Source organism: Oryzias latipes, chromosome 17 (assembly GCF_002234675.1).
Source record: "Oryzias latipes chromosome 17, ASM223467v1".
Lineage (NCBI taxonomy): Eukaryota > Metazoa > Chordata > Actinopteri > Beloniformes > Adrianichthyidae > Oryzias > Oryzias latipes.
In genome coordinates, this window is record NC_019875.2 from 17,792,546 (window position 1) to 17,812,688 (window position 20,143).

The 20,143-nt window shown below is 39.9% G+C and overlaps 2 protein-coding genes across 2 annotated transcripts; one reads left to right on the forward strand and one right to left on the reverse strand.

The window, feature by feature from the left end:
* The first annotated feature begins 607 nt into the window (after positions 1-607).
* On the forward strand, positions 608-2,631 carry LOC101167073 (NEDD8). The gene is made up of 4 exons (XM_004079044.4): positions 608-781; positions 1,635-1,682; positions 2,005-2,087; positions 2,167-2,631. Exons 1-4 carry the CDS (start codon positions 764-766, stop codon positions 2,285-2,287), a joined length of 270 nt encoding a protein of 89 aa, XP_004079092.1. The 5' UTR covers positions 608-763; the 3' UTR covers positions 2,288-2,631.
* On the reverse strand, positions 2,469-17,229 carry LOC101167321 (AP-1 complex subunit gamma-1). The gene is made up of 22 exons (XM_023965108.1): positions 17,098-17,229; positions 16,482-16,684; positions 15,556-15,680; positions 15,345-15,486; positions 14,862-14,958; positions 14,702-14,778; positions 14,520-14,615; positions 13,640-13,720; positions 12,976-13,074; positions 12,834-12,889; positions 11,029-11,142; positions 10,580-10,720; positions 10,238-10,292; positions 8,276-8,398; positions 8,035-8,124; positions 7,786-7,913; positions 7,575-7,679; positions 7,313-7,466; positions 7,052-7,208; positions 6,207-6,358; positions 5,123-5,221; positions 2,469-4,936 (listed from the first exon to the last, which is right to left on the reverse strand). The coding sequence occupies exons 2-22, from the start codon at positions 16,680-16,682 to the stop codon at positions 4,826-4,828; spliced, it is 2,403 nt and encodes an 800-aa protein (XP_023820876.1). The 5' UTR covers positions 16,683-16,684; positions 17,098-17,229; the 3' UTR covers positions 2,469-4,825.
* Positions 17,230-20,143: the final 2,914 nt, after the last annotated feature.

The window sequence follows — 20,143 nt, forward strand, 5'->3', positions numbered from 1 at the left end:
CCATCAAGGTACATCCTATGATCACACATTTTGTCTTCAATCCATCACAGTTGTTTTCCCCAAAAAAGATATCTGACATACCTGCATCTGGGTTTTCTTTACTTTTTAAAATGCACAATCATAACTTGTTTTATATTACTTTTCTTATTCATTTTTTTCCATCAGTGTGTTAGATGCTAATTGTAAGCTACTAAATTGTACACATTTTTATTAATATAATTTAGTATCCACGTCTGAGCTTAAGAAATATGGTTCAAAAATTGGCTGCAAACAAGATACCGTGGCCATATAATATCTTGCACTTTATCATTATATTATATAATATTATATTAGTCATTTCTATGGGGCTTTTTTCTACTAAACTAGACATAAGCAAGGATAAAAAAAAAACGTTATCTAAAAAATTAATTTCAAATTTAGTGGCAACAAATAGCTTTGCAATATTCACAATTCCAATTCCATATTTATTTTAATACCTGATTTAATAACGAAGTTTTTTATTTTATTTTATTAACTTGTTTTATTTATGCCCCCTAGAGTTTATTTTAGTACACCGTGAGATGTTGTGTTCTGATTTGAGAGGAATTGTTGTGATTCAACCGGAACCTTTCTGTTGCAACATTGTTGTACCCGGAGTCTTGGCATGCTACACAGGAAGTCTTGTCCGGTTAGCCGAAGTTGCGGTGTGATGTGCTAATTTCGTATAGTTTTATTTCCTAGACATTATATACCCTTTTGAAGTGTAGCACATTTCGTTTTCATCATGTTGATCAAAGTTAAGGTAAAACTTTAATTTATAAAAACATAACAAAATCTTCTGCGGTGTTTGTACAAGTATTGGTCCGCCTTTTTTTCAGTCTGGGCCGCTCAGGTTCTACTATCACACTTCGATTTAGTAAATGTATATTCTGTAATTGGTTTACTAGTATCTATTTGCGTACTTTTGTTCTGATCAGAGAGTATTTTTGTACAATCTCAAGAGTTTGTGGCGTTTATTGTCCTCTAAATAGGTTGATTCAATTATTCAACCTTATTCAAAACAAACGAGTTAGTTAGCTTTAAATGAACGTTATCATGTCTTCATTAAGTTACTGTCACATAATGCTTCTTAATTTATTTTGTCAATTCATAAATCAATTTTTGTAGCTGTTCATACGCAGAAACGTAATTAAGAAAGTGCTATACATACCCATGCATTTGCATGATTCACTGTGAGATATTTTCCACTTTCTGCACCTAAAAATACCTGGCTTTGATATATTTCTGTGATCAATTAACCAAACTGAAATTTTGGTAAATATGTGATTCAGAAATCCATTAAGATAAACAGAGACTTTACTGTTAAAGATGTTCATATTCAAAAATGAATGGAAAATAGTCGCATCAGAAGTGAAGCTCGTGGAATTAAAAGGACTACAGGGGGAAAGATAATAGCAAAAGTCTCAGATATCAGCTGCTTGAATTGAATTTAGTTCAGAATATGACTAAGAAGACACAATCTAGCAAAAATATTACCGAAATTAGAAGAAAAAAAATTTAATCGTCTTGATAATTTGATGCAAATACTTTTTTGTTGTAGAGTTTGTTGTAATAATAATAAAAAAGGTTTGAAAGCTTTTATTTTTTTGTTTTAGACCCTTACTGGAAAAGAAATTGAGATCGACATTGAGCCTACAGACAAGGTAAAGGTATTAAAAAAGATAATGTCCTGTTTAGTCTTCATGTTGACAGCCAGCGAATTAGAACACTTAACACAACAAAAAATGTACATTTTGTTCACACTTTTCTTTTTTTACACACATCTTGTTTTGATTTAATGTTTTAGCCACTTTAATTTGAAATTATAATACCTTGACATCCCATCATAACTGGAATAAATATTCTTTTGAGTACTGCTGCCGCATATATTTAAACATGATACAAACGTGAAGGACATCCTCTAAGGGGACAGCAATATGGCGATGTGGGGGGGTTTGTGCATTCAAGTTTCTTACTGTGCATCAGGTGGAGAGAATTAAAGAAAGGGTGGAGGAGAAGGAAGGGATCCCTCCGCAGCAGCAAAGGCTCATCTACAGTGGGAAGCAGATGTACGTTCCTCTGCTGTTCCCAAAATCTTTCCTGGCCCTTCTCTTGCCACCATATTAATCATCTTGAATGTCTTCCCAGGAATGACGAGAAGACCGCCGCTGACTACAAGATCCAGGGGGGGTCGGTGCTCCATCTTGTGTTGGCACTAAGGGGAGGATCAACAACCCACTACTGCAGCACGCACCTCTTGTGGTCATGAGACCCGCCAATTGCCACCGCTTTGGCACTCAAAAGAAAATATTTGAATTTGCTTTCTTCGTGCCAATGTATCCAGAGGAGGAAAAAACACCCAGAAAGCTTTGCTTTGTTAGTTTCTTTTTGTGAATAAATCCTAAAGCTCACTTAAGTTTTGTTCTCTAGTAAATAAAGTCACTCAGTTGTTTGTAGATGTATTTTCTTTATTAGAAAAGAGAATCTTCAAAAGACAAGCCAAACAGCTGACAGTAAATTCTCTCCGGTCTTTTCTTTACATTAAAGTAGTGAAGTCAATGCAAAAAAAAGTCAGGTCGATTGACATGTATCCTGTTTCTAAAAAAAAAAAAAGTAAAAGTGGTTTTGTGAACATATTTGTGAAACTTCTTCAACTTAAGACTGCTTTGCATAAAATCTTTATTCAGTAAATCTGTAACTACTTGTGCTTCCATACATTTTACAATAAAATCAATAACCTGGTTTGTGTAGCTTAGTCAACAAATGGTCCAAACATGATTTGCAGGTTTGATCAGGTTCAAAAGTGAAAGTGGTTTGAGGACCATGACATCTCTTTTTCACAGATAAGAGTCCCGTTTGGATAAAAGATAATTATAAAAATAATGACGCTGTAGTTTTAACCCTTGTGCTGTCTTGTGGGGTCCAGATGACCCCATCTTTACATTGACGTGTTCTCCCTACCGTGACACACGTGGATAAAGGTGGAGAGGATTTCATTTAATCCATGGACACCAGTGAAGATCACAAATCATTGAAGAAAAAAGGTTCTTGTGGGGTCCAGTTGACCCCATCTTTACATTGACGTGTTCTCCCTACCGTGACACACGTGGATAAAGGTGGAGAGGATTTCATTTAATCCATGGACACCAGTGAAGATCACAAATCATTGAAGAAAAAAGGTTCTTGTGGGGTCCAGTTGACCCCACTCCCAATGTTAAAGTACCTAGGATGGCACAAAGAGTTAAAACAAGCTGACTTTTTATTTGGCCAGGGAGGCAATATTTCTTTTTCATAAAGTAAGAAAAGGCACAGGAAAGAAAAAACTAATGAGGTCAAACACCAGCTTGATCCAAATGAAAGCTTCATATACAATCACCATTCAAATCCTTCACCAAATAAATTATAGTGCAATGGATTCACTGATAAATACACGAGTGCAGGCTGGGTTGTTTGTGTTTTCTACTCTTAGAAGTGAAAAGACAGTTAAAAAAAATAGGCAAAGAAGTTCAGGGAGTTTAAAGGGAGTGCTTCACAAACATTTGTTATTGGCTCTAAAAAAAATGTTTTTCCTTACATTGAAAATATGTTAAAGCTAGACAAGAAGCATGGTGCTTTAAAGTCAAAATCAGTGATATTTTGTCCCCTTTCTGCATCAATATGACTTTAAAACTCACCTTTTTTGTGTTCAAATGGAAAAAAGTAGATTGTGGTAAATCGATGTCTGGATTAAACAGAAAAACACGGCGGATCGGAGATTGCTTAAAGTAAATGAAAAATACAAAATTTAGACAAATTACAACACAGTTCATTCAAATTCAAAGATCGTCAAATAGAAGTAGAACATTTAAAAAAAATGTTTTAAGAAGCTGGAATTTTCTAGCAAGCTTCTAAAGTTGACTTCAAAATGGCTTATAAAGCCCCCCAAAAAAACAATATTTTTGTGGCATCTTGGCCTTTTATGTTGTCTTCCCAAATAAAATAAGTTATTTCCAGTCATATTTATGCAGAAATCAAAGAACAAATAAAGACTTTTAAAAACAACCTTCTTTAAAAGAACACATTGAGGTTAGTTTTGAAATTTTTTCTTAGTAGAGATCTTGAAAAGTGGCTTTTTATATCGAATAAAATAATGTATTACTATTATATTAGGCTCTTTAATTCCTGAGTGTCCTGTTATAACAAGATGCAGAGATTCTACTGTAGATGAGTAGAAAAATATCCGGTTCTCCATACTGTTTTCTGTGGAAAAGAAAAAAACATTCTTCACAAAGCCCGATTTCTCAGACTTGGCAGAGATGCCTTCAGATTTCTTGTGCATACTGTCAATATAAAGAATCCACAGAAATGTAGTGGGTGAGGACAAAATAGGAGTGTTTATAATGGTAAACAAAAAGGTAGGACGTTAACAGAAAAACAAGATGGCGGAGGTATGCTGGTATGGAGTCGTTTTGTAGCCTGGAACCATTTGGGCGTTAATCAAACGTGTGCAGGAGTTAAAAGTGGGTCAAACAGATGACCACAAGCGTTAGAAATAATGCTAATTTGATGCAGCTGAAAAGAGAAAAGGCTAAAATGACATGAAAGACACACAGAGTCATGCAGAGAAGGATTCATTCCACGCACACGATGGAGTGATCTGGGTTTGTCACACAGTGATTTTAAGTTTTGGCTTTAAAAAACAAAACAAAAAGACAAGTCATAGGCTGTTATTCCTCTGAGTTTGCACCTATCCAATTTGAGACATGCTAAAGACCAGATGACGTCTTGATGCAGGGATCTCAAAACCCAAACCGGGTGCGCTTTCTTTCTAAGTGTGACCGGCGGCGCCGAGTCCGGGAAGGGAGTCGACCTGAACCATATCCTGAAAGGCCGATCCTTGCCTGGTGTACGAGATGCGGATCCTCATTTTCAGATTAACCTGAAAGGTATGATGGGATGTAAACGCAGGGGAATACAGGATCCTTTATTTGTGATTGGCATCATTGAACTATACCAAGTGTATTAGACCAAAAAAAAATAACAGTTCACAGAAAATTGCAACATTTTTTCCGTAAGCGATCATCTTTAAATGGCAGCTTTGTGTGTTGTCGTGCGTCACACCCACCTTGTTTGGGTTGTTAAGCATCACCAACTGGGTCAGTTGAGCTGCACCTTGTGCAGGCAGAGAGTCCCTGCTGGGGGCATTCATGTTTAACTGCACACTCTGGAGGGCGAATAAAAAATAGGGTTAATTTGATTCATTAAAAAAAACAAAAAGTAAGCTCATCTTTTTAAGCGCGACATTGTTGTTCACCTTTTGGAATATCCCTTCAGGGGTTGCAACAGCGAATCACTGATTTACCCCAAATGCCCTTCCTGACACAACCCTGGATTTTATCCGGGCTGGGGACCGGCACAGGGAGACACACGCTGGACGAAGCTCATCACGCCCCCTGGGAATCCAACCCTGATTTCCCATGTCAAAGAAAATCTGTCTGTTTGCCTACTTTTCCTAAAAAGTTCTCTCCAAAACTAACTTAACAGTACAAACATTTGTTTACTTGATAGTTCTAGTACTTCAGGGGTTCACTCATTCTTCAAAATCGGATCAAAGCTTTTTTCTTTTTTCTTGAAGCAAATTTATCATTTGTTTTAATTCTGCAATGTAACATTGCTATTATAGCCCGCTGGGGTCCACAAATAGCCAAAAATGATCCATCTTTTTTAACCCTTTAGCACCGGCTCTGTCGCCAGCAACACGGAAATTACACACGCTCTTTGATCTACTGTAAATCTTTGACCGCTCACACAATCAACGTGAATCTGATGCGGCAAAAAGCAGCTTTTCGTGCCGACTTTGCAACACATTACTTTACAAAGTCCCTTCAGAATTTGCTGGAATTAAAACGACTAAAGAGTTATGGTAGTCGAAAGAATGTCAACACTGGAGCTAAAGCTTCTGGAAAAAACAAGATCCTTTACTTTTAGATTCATTTTGTTTAAACGTGGACGTGAAGAATAAAATGTAAATTTCCTCTTAATCAGGTTTGTGTTTATAAAACCACAGACTGTTATTTGGTTTTTCGTCTGATCAGAACATTTGCTCTCGTACTGGCAGTTTTTGGCAAAAACAACAGATTTGGGGATTTTTCTGAGAAAGTGAATTTAAGAACCAGTGGGAGGAAGTTCCAGTTCAGGGTGAAACCGACCTTGGGCACTGCGGCCTGCAGGGTGAAGCCGCTGATGTCTGACTGGGAGGCGTTGGTGGCTGTGAGCGTAACAGCCAAGGAGGAGTCTGACTGCTGCTCACAACTTAGTGTCAAAGTCACGCCATCTTTCTCATACACAGTCGCTGAGGGAGCTGTGGAAAAGTGTAGACAAAGTTAGATAACAAAACCCACTCAAAAATCTCAAGAACTGACCGTCAAAACCTTTTTTTCCCTCTCTAAACAGAAACAATATTCCTTTTTAGGTCCAGCATTATCTTTTGTTCTTGTTTGTAGGGATAGGTGTAAAAATATCTAGTGATTAATTTTCAAATCAGTTTATCATATCCATTTTTCCCTTTGAAGTTATGCTTTTTATTATTACAGCAAAAAATAGATTTCTGTTATTTTTATTATGACAAATTACAATTTGATTAATAACATTTCCACTTATAATCAGTTTTTTTTTCACTGGTTGTGTGAAATTTGTTAATCATTACCTAATAAAATAGGTTTTGAAAAGAAATTGGAAAAAATATTTAATGTCAAATTATAATTTAATCAACTATTACTGCAGTCAAAAACAGCTCGACAGCAAAAACTGAATCTTAAGAAAGTAAAAGGCTCTCGTTTCCAGAACAATTGTCTTACAAGAAAAGAATTCTCATTAAGAAAGTTTTTCAATTGCAAAATAATCTAGGTTTTGAGAACACAAAATGTTTTTTATTGATACGAGAATTCTTGGAAAGACCATTTTTTATGCCACAGGGAGATTTTTTTAGCGTATCTAAGCAAAGTCTGAATTTTTGACTTCTTTCTAAGGTACTGTGTGTGTCTGTAGGACAGACCCGGTGTGACGGGAGCTGGGGTGGGCTCCAGTCCGCCCAACAGATCCAGCAGGTCTCCTCCAGCAGAGCTGGATGTGATGATGGGGAGGGTCTGCGCTGCAGGGCTTTGCTGGAGCGGCTCCGAAGCGCCTCCAAGTAAATCTAATAGATCATACGTCTGAGAAGAAGCACAAAACAAGTAAGTAGGAACATGGTTTGATGCTCACAAACACATGTGAATAGACAGAGTGTGCATCGCCTCCTTGAGTGCGATAGCTGCACCTGTTTGGCGGGCTGCTGTGGCGGCGGCGGCACTCGCTCTTCCTGTGCAACTTTGGAGGAGTTTGTCTCAGTGAGGGTCTCCCTGGTGGCCTCCCCGTTGGTATTTCCTGAGTTGTTTTTCTCAATCAGAGGCATCCTCTCTAGCACCGCTGCCCTACAAATAAAAGAGCTTTTAAAAAAAACGTTTTCAAACTGGAAAAGGCCTTTTTGAGGCCAAAAACTCCCTTTAATTTTTCAAGAAAGCAAAGGTAGACCCGTCTACCTCATGTGGTCGTATTTTTTGAAGAGTGCATTGTATTCAACTGCTCTCTGTTGGAGCTCCACGTCTATGCAGCTCCCGTAGATGCTCACGATGCTCCGGATCCGGCTGCCGTATAGAGAACAAAGACCCCTTTACTCATCAGCTCCAAATTCACGTGATGCCACAAGTTGAGTCTAAATTGAAATTGGCAACGATGAAAGGATTTTCTCACTCCACGTTGTCAGTGATACGTGTGCTCAGTTTCATGGTGGCGGTGAGAGCAAAGCCTCTGGTCGCTGAGGACGACATGTGCGACTGAAGAACTGTTTCCAAGGCGTCCAGGACATCGTCCTCCGACACCTGATCAACAAATGGTTAGTAAAAACCTTTTTTCTTTTGACTTTTACCATCACTGCTATTTTGTTTGCATTTGACTAACTTACAAGCAGAAATTCTAAACAGTCGGGTTTGCCCCACTTGCCTGCACAGGTTCGGTTTCCTGGCACTCTCCTTTCAGCAGCAGGTCCCCGTACTCTCCGATACACCAGCACGCCACCTGCACCAGGGATTGCTGTGCGAACAAAAGTTGTGTTTAGAACTAAACAGTTCTTATATCCCAAAATCCCCCTTCTACCAACAGCCTGCTGCTCTGTGCTTCCAACACAGAGTCATTTAAACGGTTGTTTGGACCCTCTGGACGGGCAGGCGACCTGCATACAGACCTGAGAGATGTCAGTCAGCAGAGCCCGGTACAGCTTGTGGACAGTGTAACAGTGCAGCTCTGAGGCATTGGTAATGAGATGAATCAGGTTGGGTACGGTTTCATCTCTCACGTCGCCCCCTGCCTGGCGGAACGGGAATAGCACAAATGCCGTTAGATAAGACCGAATATGTGGGTCAACACGTTATTTTCCTTAAGAAATTAAATGAATCCATTTCTAGGAAGACAGATTTTAGCTTAAATGACAACAAACTTGTATAAAGTTGAGGACATTAATCTATAGAGCTAGATATTTACATGTAATCTGGTTCTAGTATTTTCATTGCTCTATTTTGAACAGCATCAGTGATCTAAACGTTTTAGCTTATATAAAAAAACTACTTTAAAAACTTTTTTTTTAATACCTTTGTATTACATCTCATCACATGCTCCTACTTATCTTACAAAAAAGTAAATTGAAAGGATCTGAGAGAGAGAGATGACGTATGAAGGGCTGAGCGGTGTCTGCACGTCTACCTGAATGGAATCTAATGTTAGGAGCGTTAAATATTTACAGAGGGTTTAAAACCCCAGAAAGTCAGATGATCAAGACTTTTTCCAGTCTGAAAGATAATCCAGAGTTTAATAATAGCTCTCCTTCATGATAATGCAGATTATTTTAGAAGAAAAAAAGAAGGTTCGTTATAAACTTTATAAATAAAGTAGTCTCTGTTGGTGATAGCAAAAATGGTGTCTTTCAAACGGTTTAGTGCATTAGCATGTTAGCTCGAGCTTTCTTAAAAAACCCACTTCTGTGTTTTTAACCTGTTCTTGTGGCCTTTTTCCGATTTTGAAGAACATAGATGAAGAAAAATTCATCTGAAGATCATCTATGTATTTCTTTAATCAGATCATTATGAATCAGGATCAGACAAAAAAAAAAAAAAAGGGGGCTGAAAAAAGACATACTAGTTACTACGGCAAGCTACAAGCTCCCTTCCCCACTCCATTCTGACTCCTGGAGGCGAACTTCTAATGAACTACTGCCGCTCTGCAGAAACTATGTCCCAGAGACCGACACAGGTATTTTGATTTGGGCTAAAAACGGCACAATCATAATTTTAAAAACCCACTATGAACATGATCGGAGTGGGCCTTTAAAGCTAAAAAGTGACATTTGGTTAACAAGTCAACATATTGAAGGCAAAATAAGATTAGATGTAAAAGTTTATATGCACTGAAAATACTGTAATATTACTTTAAAGTTGAATATAGGTAATTCTTTGAAAGTATTAGAGTTTTAAGGCCACTTTGGCAGAAATGATTGCCCACTTTTAAGAATATAACCAAATTACTAGAATATTTTTGATGGAATAAAGCTGGAAAAAAGGTCTCATTACTGGTTATGTTCTAAAAAATGTCAGCTTTCTCCATTTTTTAGCTAGTTCTAGAAAAGCCAGGGTTGTGTGGCGTCCCGTCCCACTAACAGTGACGACCACAGAGCTAAAAGAACCACCGTTTTTGATTTCACACCACCTTGAACTGCACCGGATTTTCTTTTTTGATAGGTGGAGTTTATCCAAACCAAAGCTTGGATTAGCTCTTGTTTGAAGAGGGAGGATTGTCTGAGGAAACGGATTGGGGTTCATAAATAACATTATTGGATCTGCGTAAACTGCGACATGTCACATGATTCACACCAGAGAGGAAACATTGAAGAGAGTACAAGAAAAACAAAAGGGCGTAGCTTTGTGACCCCATGCATTGGTGAAGGAACCCCCTTTGGTTTGAAACTCCGGCTGTGCCGTTTTGGTTAGCAACGACGATTGTTAGATCTTGATTTTTCATTTTGACGTTGCAAAACATGTTACTGTCTCCAGAAATAATACATAAAGTAATCATGCGTTTTCTTTTTTCGAACCAGAGGAGTTGGTGAGTCTCTGTGAGGAACCCAGAGGATGTGAGTGGCTCAGTTTGTATTTACCGTAGTGAGGACATGCAGGATGGTGTCTATGTGCCAGCGCTTGGAGGGTGCATACCTGACAGAGGCAGAGACACACACAGCCAGCTGAGCAGTGCATAAGTGGCATTCTGCAAAAGTTACTGCACCCCGTGACTGCTTTCCCACTCACACACACGGGCAGATGTGTGAAGCCATTAAGCAGTGTGTCACACAAACACAAACGTCCATTCACGGAGACACAGTGAGGGATGTGGCTGCGTGCGGTGAGGTGAGTGTGCACCACTGTTCCAGCCTCAATACAACAGCTGAGTCCCATTTACACCCGACGTGACAAAAAGAATACATTTAATAGGTGAATATTACCTCTCAGCAGCAATAAAGATGCCGCTGGTAGCTTGAGCCTTGAGCTCAGGAGGACAGGAGGAAAGGAAGAGGAGGAGTTCCTTTATCATGGAGCGGATGTTGGAGGCTGACACCAGAGCCAAGGAGAGCTCCAAGGCCCGCCTAAACGGATGGGAGCGAAAGATTCAAGGTGCTAATTAAATGAACCAATCCCACCTACAGTCCTAATGAACAGATGTTCACCCTGTGCAAATGTGACCTTGAGTGACACAGAATGATTTCTGTGAAACTTTTTTCTTCAAAGCAAGTTTCAATCTGCAACACTCCAGAAAAAAAAAGGAATGAAAAGGTTTTTATTGTTAAAATTAAATTTGGCCCTTCAGTTTTTAGATGTTTTAGTTACACAAAAGGGGCCTTTGTAGTTTAAGATATCATCTATGCCAAAACAGACTGCATGAGGGGAGAGTTACCGCTTGACAGATGCATCCTGGTCCTTCAGGCAGTCTACTATAGTTCCCCGGTGGCGCTGCACTGCATTGTGGTCCGTTCCAACGATCTTCTGAAGGGAAGTCATGGCAATGTACCTGAAGTTACGCAGAAAAAAGCGACAAAAACAGAACACTTTCATTTTTATGGAGATAAAAAACACAGACGTAAATGATCAAAACTCTATCCTCTTCTCTAGTAAGAGTTCATCTGCAGCTGCAGTAGTTCATTAGGAATTCGCTTCTGAGTTGTGGGCAGGACCGTTGGCGCCGTGTTTACAGACACTTCCTGCTAGCTTACAGCCCCTCACACCTCCAACCTAACATTAGCTGTGCAACAAAAATGCCGAGCAATATTGGAGCTATCCAGCCGTACAGTTTTGAGCTTGATGCCAACTCAGACGAGGAAAACAGAGACGTACATGGATCTATTTGCCTACAAGTGGATGCATCAGAATGGAGCGGAGCAGGGAGCTCGTCGCCAGCATTTTTTCATCTGCTCCTGATACACACTGATTTGAATAAAGAAACACTTGGAAATGCAATTTTTTATCTTAATGTTTTTTACATAAATAAAAATGTGAGAAGAGAGCGTTAAATACAAAATTTTTTATTGGAGTGGGTCTTTAATGTGGGGGCAGATATCCAGCCAGACAGGTCTGACAGGAATAAAGCAGTTAGTGGCCTGTTGGAGGAAACCTGTAAGACCTGTCAGTCTGTACGGTGTAAAAGCAACAACAAAGAATCGAGGAACCTGCAACAGCCCTCCACTCTCGCCATTCAATGAGACGTGACCTGAAACAAAGGACGCATTTACACTGCACGGTTCAGGTGACCCAATTCCGATTTTTTCCTCTCATGTGGCACAGATCGGATATGACCGGTGAACGTGTAAGCAGGACAAAAGCGCATGGATTCCAATTTTCTCAGATCGGAATCAGGCCTCATTCATATGTGGAAATAATTCGGATACGAATCGGATACGTGCGTTTGCGTGTGCCATGAAAGCAGACAAATCGGATATTCCCCAGTAAATGCGAGTCGTACGTCAGTGATGTCAACTCAGGACACCACCAACTGAGATCACATGACTTATGAAGGTGCTTTTGTGCGCTGATGTTGCTGTTCGAGGACAGCTGGAGCCCCATCAGCGTGTTACCTTTCAGCCTCAGGCTTAGTTATTTCCGGTCCGGCCCAGGTCGGGACGCAAACGGTAACTCTGGAACAGGCTAGAAGCCGTTTATTTCTGTGCTTGGATCAAACTGTTAGTACAGCACAACGTCTGCAAATACTTCCTCGCTCAAAACTCAGCGAGAGCACATAAGCCGGCCGAGCAGCCCTCCTTTTTCCTGTCCCGCGCATCCCCTCTCGTGCGCCTGCCTCATCCAGGAGCGCCCAAGGCAACGCCTCCTTCCGTCGCTGCGTTGCTTCCATGACAACCACAGTCACACAAAAGTCCGAATGAGGTCGGCGGAAAGCTGCTACGTAGTCCTCAGAACGTCTACGTTTGATAGTTTCAGCATTGTATAGTGTGAAATAATGCAAAAATCGGATACGGATCCCTTTTACAAGATGATGTAAGCGGGTCGCCAAAAACATCGGACATAGTCAGGAAATCGGATTTGGGCATCAAGACCTGCATCGTAAATGCAGCCGAAGAGATCAGACTGAGGACAGACGGCGGCTTTAGAGGACACGCTTCAAGGAGAGCCATTAGCTCTGCTGGAAAAGAGTTTGGCCCTTTGGCAGCTCAGATGACTTAAGATGATGGGGGGGTTAAAGGGACTTACCGAATGTTTCGGTCACTGTTCAAGAGAAACCTGCCCAGAATGTTAACGGCCAGAACCTATGGATCAAACATGGATGCTGGCGTTAGATATGGAGCATTCCACCACATGCAGAAGTGTGACTGGAAGAGCCACCGTCTCTCACTCTGAGGCCGCTCTCTGACTTGATGTCCAGGACGGTGAGAACAGTCTCGTAAAGCACAGCGTTGCCCACAGTCTTGGTGCTGTCAGTGTTGGTCGCCACCTTTGAGGCAAATCACACATGAATGCAGAATTTCAGGGAATTTTTGCTTCATTTTTGTTTCCGACATCACTACGTTGAAACATAAACTCCTGGCAATAAATCAGAAAATGTACTCAAAAAGGACAGATTTTTAGTCAAAATGTTCCTGGCTGCAGGCAAGAAAACAATCACAAGACAATGGGAGAGAACAGATTCGCCATCACAGCAGAAATGGGGAAATATTGTGGAAGGAAATACATGTGATGGAATTGCTGAACTTTAGGATAAGATCTTTGTCAAAACAGATGGGAGAAATGGACAAACTACATAACGTTATATGGACTTATACATGGAAAGTGATCTAAAAAACCTGGAGAGACAAGGCAACCCAAGGTGTTAATTCCGTTTTTTTTTTTTGCTTTGTAGAGTTATTTTTACTGTTGCTCTGCTTTTTTCTTGTATGTTTTAACAGTGTGTTAAAAAGGCAATAAAAGAAAAAGAAACATACACTCCACACGGAAAGATTGACTGTTTCCATTTATCCAATCGTCAACCAGACATCTGCTATTGATCTGGGAGAGCAAACCTGAGCTAAGAGGTCGTTCATGGCGTCACTCGCAGATTCACTGTTGCGACCGAGGATTCTCAGCAACCTCAGGATGCGGACCTAATGATGGAGGCAAGAGGGAGGTCAGGTTATTTTGAAAGTCAAAGCTAAGGGATTATGGGTGTCATTACTAAAGACGGTTATTTCAATGTAAAAGCTCATAGAAACAGGCTTTTTATAAGACAAAAAAGAAAACAAAAGTTAGTGTTTGAAGATTCAGTTTGATCATATTTTAAAAGCGTTCCCAGCGGTCTTTTAATGACCACTGGGAGAGTAAGGAGCTTGTGGCCTGCCCGCCGTATTTTTGAAGTCTCAAATATGCTCTTTTTGCACATCTGCTTCTGATTTGCAACGATTTGAATAAACAAATACTCAGAAATTAAATTTTGCCACAAGAAGAGGTTAAAAACACCAAAAACAACATTTTCATTGAAATGGGTTTTAAACTAAAACTATTTCACAAAGTGTTTCAAGATTTACAGATGTCCTGTTGACTTAAGTAGACATCACAAATATCTAAGCATGTACTTATAGAATGAATAAATAGATCACAAATAGATGCCAATTCAGCCCTGGGGTAAGATCTGTAACTTACTCAAAGGAACATCAACTTCTGCTCCATGCTGACTAAGTTTGACTTGATCTTTATTTCTTATGAACAATCAAAACATCACCGTATATATTTAATGAATCCTGGAGAAATAACTGCTTTGTTAAGCTAATTTGTTTTGCAATTGAGCTGGAGGACCGTAAGTGCAAAGTATGTATCCAACATGTTCAATTTACAGGAGAAAAACCTTCTGAGGTGAAAAGTATACGTGGTTGGATTAATAAATCCTAATATTTATCTGCAGCTCACCTGCAGGAAAGGATCACTAATTCCCGACACGTCATGCTCTGGAGAATACCCTGAAATGATCAGGCCTTTCATGATCTGAACTAGATCTGGCACTGTCTGAAGGAAAAACCAAAACCAAAGCAAACTGTTACAACACAATCATGTCTGCACCGCTTTCTCATCCCGACACGTCCAAACCACACCTTTCTGAAGCGTTTCAGCGTTTCCGGGTTCCGCTCGCACAGCTGGGTGATGAGCACCACGGCGCCGTGCAGCACACCTGCGGAGGAGCGGGCATCCAAACATTCAGATACATCAGGGACCAGGACATTTGAGTTCATGACACATTCAATACCTACTAACCGTGGTTCTTCTCGCTGAGGAGGGAACGAGCAGCGGGAACGAAGAGCTCTCCCAGATCCTGGACTTTTCTTACAATGTGTACAGCACATAAAGCAGCCTAGAAGGCCAGAAAACAGCAGCATTGTAATGGCTTTCATACACAAAAGCTCGATAGTTGTTATAAACAGAGTGATGTTCCATTTTACTTCTTTTTATTGCACTGAGGCAGAGCACAAATGCACTCAAATGCTACATCCCTCAAAAAGATTGATTGCGCACATTCACATCAAGATCAGTACAAGGCCTGTGGGAGTGAGGAACTACAAGATCTCATTGACTTTAAGCGTTTTAAAGCAATTTCTCAGAATTTGATAACTTGATATGATTGGAATTCATTGCTTTTTTTATACATTTGCAACAACAGTTGTCCTCCCACCACCTGAAATGACCTATCTTCTGGGGGACACCCAGTGTCACCCAGCTTTAGGGTGCAGAAGCGCTCACCTTTTTTTTAATGTAGGAGTTAGACGATTGCAGCAACCTGTCGATCTCCGGTGCCAGATCCCTGCACATCTCAGCTGAGCCCATACAGGCCAGCGTGCACAGAGCCAGAGACTGCACATACTGGTTACTGTGAGAAAGGTCACTGGACAACACAGAGACGCTTTTAATAAACATGGAAAACGCAGTATCAAAGTGTCACAATGGTCCGTACTTCTTGATGGAGTTAGTGATGAGTAGGCTGGCGTCCTGCTTCTCATCCAGGAGCATCATGGCTCCCAGATATCCCACTCGTTTCTCACTGTAGCGAGGACTGGCTATCATGCGAACGCACTCCATCTAATAAAAGGAACAAGCCCGTGAAACGCAGAGCCGCTGGAAGCACAAAAAGGCCTGAAGGGAAGAGCTGCTCCTTCACCGCTACAACCGGCAACCAGAGTCAGCAGCAGCCTTTGAGTTGGATAGGATTCAGTGGCCTACTTAGAATAAATAGACAGATTTTGACATGGCTTACTCAAGGGAGAAGTGTTTTCATACCAGGGAAAATATAAAAGAACAGAATCACACTCCTCCACAGAAAAAAAAAAGTAAAATGTTCCATGTAGCTACAACTGCTTTAACATCCTGACTATCAGAAGAAAAAAAAGTGCAGATTTATGTATTTTTAAAGACCCACTCTAATGAAAATTGTGCTTTTGACATGTTCTTGTGGCCCTTTTCTCATGATGGAGGACGTATATAAAGAAAATGAAGCTTAAAATAGAATTTCTGAGTTTTTCTTTGATCAAGTTGTTGTAAATCAGGAGAAAAATATTGCTGTTGTTATCGACAAACTTCAGACAACTGTGAATGCTTTTAAAATGGATCAAAAGATGATTTAGCCAAAACTACATTTCCCAGAGTGCAACTCCTTCACATTTGATACCATTAAGAAAGCCCCAAATGCTTTCTGTAGATCCTAAAGGGAGTTAATTCAGTTGGGAGATATTCAGGTTTGTCCTTAATAGATTACAAGTTTGCATTGCTGGTGTTTAGGAAGTTAAATGCAGAAGCATCCAGAACTCAGCCATGACTCCTTCCACATTCATACCAACCCACACAAACAAACACATGATTAGACTTAGCCAAAAATCCCCACACCTGACCAAAATGGGCAGGGTAGCCCAGCATGTGCACGTAGAGCAGCTTGGCCAGGTTGTGTGAGCGTCCCCCATTGTCGCTTTGCCTGAACTGAGCCCGGATGGCAGCACACTCCCTCTGGATGACACCGCGCTCCTCACACTGGGTCCGGGCTGACCGGATGGCCCGGATCATCTCCTGTAGGGGAACTGATGGGGACATGGCTGTGTGTGCCAAACAAAGAGGGGAGGGGAGGGTTGAAATGTGTTCAAAAGAAATTACTTAACGTTCAAACTTGATCATACTTCCTGTAACGCTTTCTTTCTTTTTTTGCCCGCTTAGCTACAGTTGATGACATTTCTCACCCTTAATAACTGTATGGGAAAACTTGTGAGGCAAAAAACAAAAGTGAAGTAATTTAGTTTGTATTTTTCCCCGATGCAAAGTGTAACAGGCGTGAATTATTTTTGACACACAAGTTAGCATTCCACTGGGTGTTGTGGTCAGAGCAGAAATCCGGAGGCTAGCCAACTTACTGACACGAGCGAGCTAACCCTGCGGATGAGCTAAAAAAGCGAAGTCACTTAGTGTGAAAGTCTGCTAGGCGGCCTCTTTATGCTACAAAATGACAGCCTACCGTGATGCGGATGCCTGTGTGTACAAAGGAACCCTGTGCAGTTCACACTCGGCCGCTGTTACTTGGCTGGACATCCAAACGAGATAAATCCATGAAGATTGTGTCAAACTGTAGAAGGGGAACGTTTCACTTCCTCTTTGAATTTTCAGAATAAAAGCCAGGTGAATAAACAGATAAATCATTTCAACTTGATCTCATTTTGTTGGAACTTTATTAAACGAACCAGCAAACACTTACGGATTTTTTTCCCTTAGAAATACAAGTTGTATTTCTAAATAAATAAATAAAATAATAAAAAAAGAAAATAAAGAAATACAAGTTGTATTTTTAATATAACACCAATCTATCAGCTTGCTCCAAAAAGTATAATCCTTGTGGATCTTTGTTGCTGTTTACCCTTTCAGCTTGTTAAAACAATAATATTATAGTAACTCATAAAAGTGAAAACACAACAAAATTTTTTATTTTAGGTCATAAAGGTAGAACCCAGTTTTTGTTTTCAAGTGTTTTTTCTTTTTATGGTGAATTTTACAATGTAATGAATTTCATTTGCTAATACAGTTAATTGAAGTGACATCTTTAGAGTCTGTTATGGTTACGTCATTTGCAAAGATGTTAAAAAAAGCTTTATCATCAGTTAAATAAGTATTGTTCTCAAAGTGGATCTTGCTATCTTAACTCGTTATTTTATTTTAAATAGTTTGATTTAGTCAACAACATATTATTCCATCAAAACTAGATTCAGTAAGGATAATCTGTTTCAATAAAGTATAAGAATTTTACACAGACACTTTTTGCACAAAACTTGAAATTTGAATCTCACTAAAAAACTTTTTAGGTTTGTCAGGCTTTTACTTGGAAAATATAGCTTCACAACTTCCTGTCTGATGCACGTGCTGCCTTAACTCTCATGGAGAACCTCCGGCTTTTCCTGTCTGATGCACGTGCTGCCTTAACTCTCATGGAGAACCTCCGACTTTTCATACCTGTGCATTTACTTCTGCAATTTGATCACTCAGAGCAGGAGAACGTCGGAGTATTTAGGTCACACGCTTCAACCGGCAAATGAAAAATTAACGAGGCCAGAAATACAGTTCCCGTTTTTTTATTCCAACACCCCCGATTGCAGAAAGGAGCTTTGCATCCTTTAAAAAAAACATTTAATATTATTTTACAAAATACAATTAAACAAAAACTTTATCATAGTAAGATAATAAAATGATACATGAACCTTTTTTTTAAATAATGAACTTGGAAAAAAACGAGTGATGGTCAAAAAGGTTGATTCATTTCTTTGAATGAGACATTACATTTATCTGCAGAATAGTCTGCCTAGCAACAGTGATGCCACAGGTGTAGTTAGATAAATTCATGGATTAAAGATACATTTATTAGATAGTTGTAGATGTAGCAAACCTTTCAGCCAATAAGGGAGCGTGAAGTTGTAAGGTAATGCACAGACAAGGTGTTTTTTTTGTGGCTTTGCAGCAGAATAAAACAGCCTGAGAGGCGGGAAACTGTTCACCCCTGAGAGAAGAGCCAGACTGTTTGCTTATCGTGTGCACCTGCCAGCTGACAAAACATCAGAGATGATTAGAAAGCCCCCCAATGATACAAAACCCAACAAAAAGTAAGATGAGAATTCAAGTAAACCTGAATATCTGTTTTTTTATTGCATGAGCTTATCAAGATACATCATTAAAACAAATCGGGTGGATTTAGCCACAACTGCAGTGAGACAAAAAAGTGCAGCAGGATGTAAATGGGTAGAGTGAGCTCCTGACCTATCAGGAGATGGAAAGAACAACGATGAAATCACGCTCCATGACACGACACCAAGCTGTATTTCCCCTAAAAGTCTCAGAGAAGGAGATGACGATCAAAGGAATTTTTACAAACGCAGATGCAGACAAACTCACAGAGACACGAGTGTAGAACATAGATTACAATTGAACAATGGGAGGTTCCTTTCTCAAGTCAAAAGACAGGAATATTAGCAGGTTAAAGCTGGAAACTTTGGAGAAAAAAAGCATGGAAACTGTTCTGTTGTGTTTGTCAAAGTTCAACACAAAGCATCTGGAATAAACACGGCAGAAATCGCACAGTTATACACTAAAAGGGGGGTTGGTGTAACATAAAAATCCAAATGATCCAACTAGTCATTTTGACCAGTTTCTCAGACATTAAAAAGCTCTAAGTTGCTAAAATCTTCCTATAACCTGCACAATTGAATGCAGTGGCTTATGCAGCAGGAAGAAAGCAACGTGTGCAGGAGGTGAGGAGGAACTGCTGGAAAAGTGGGAGTAGACACAGGCTGGTGAGTGGACACAAACCACACTGCATCCACAGTTGCATGAACCCTGCAGGGGTGCGTCTCTGTAGATAATGAGGCGTGCAGCACGCGACAGAACCGGAGCTCTCCTGATGAAATACGATGCACGGGGGAGCCGAGGCTGAAAGAGGAAACTGGAAATGTGAAGATGGAGGAGAGCAAGACGAGTGAGGGCGGAGAAACAGCAGAGCGGGTACTAAGGAAGGGTGGATGAATAACATGTTAGTGCAGAAAATAGGTGGATAAAAGCAAATCTGTCCTTGATGGAAAAATACTTTTTTTTACCCCCAATTTCAACTTTATTTCAAAGCAATTTCTCCTCTTTCCTGTAGATTATGCAATTAAAATTTACAGTTCATCTTGTTCTTCTGCAGTTACTAAATAGTGTTTTCTCCCACAGAGAGTATTTTTCTATGGTCCTCTTTTTGTCCCAGCAGCCCTTTGGAATCTGCATTTTTTTTCTTTTGCATTTCTTTCAATAAGCTTCAAACCAACAAATAATTTATTGAGTAATTAAACTGTCAAGATGGCATTTTCTGATCAATGCATTACTTTGTTTTATTGTATTAATTATTTTGAATGCTTGAAATCAATTAGATGACGAAGCAGGCTCACCTGCTTAACTTTTTTTAAAAAAATGTTTGGGTTTTACATTTGAGAACAATCAAGAGGATTGTGATTGACAGAATTTTATTTTTTCTGTGCAGGAAATCT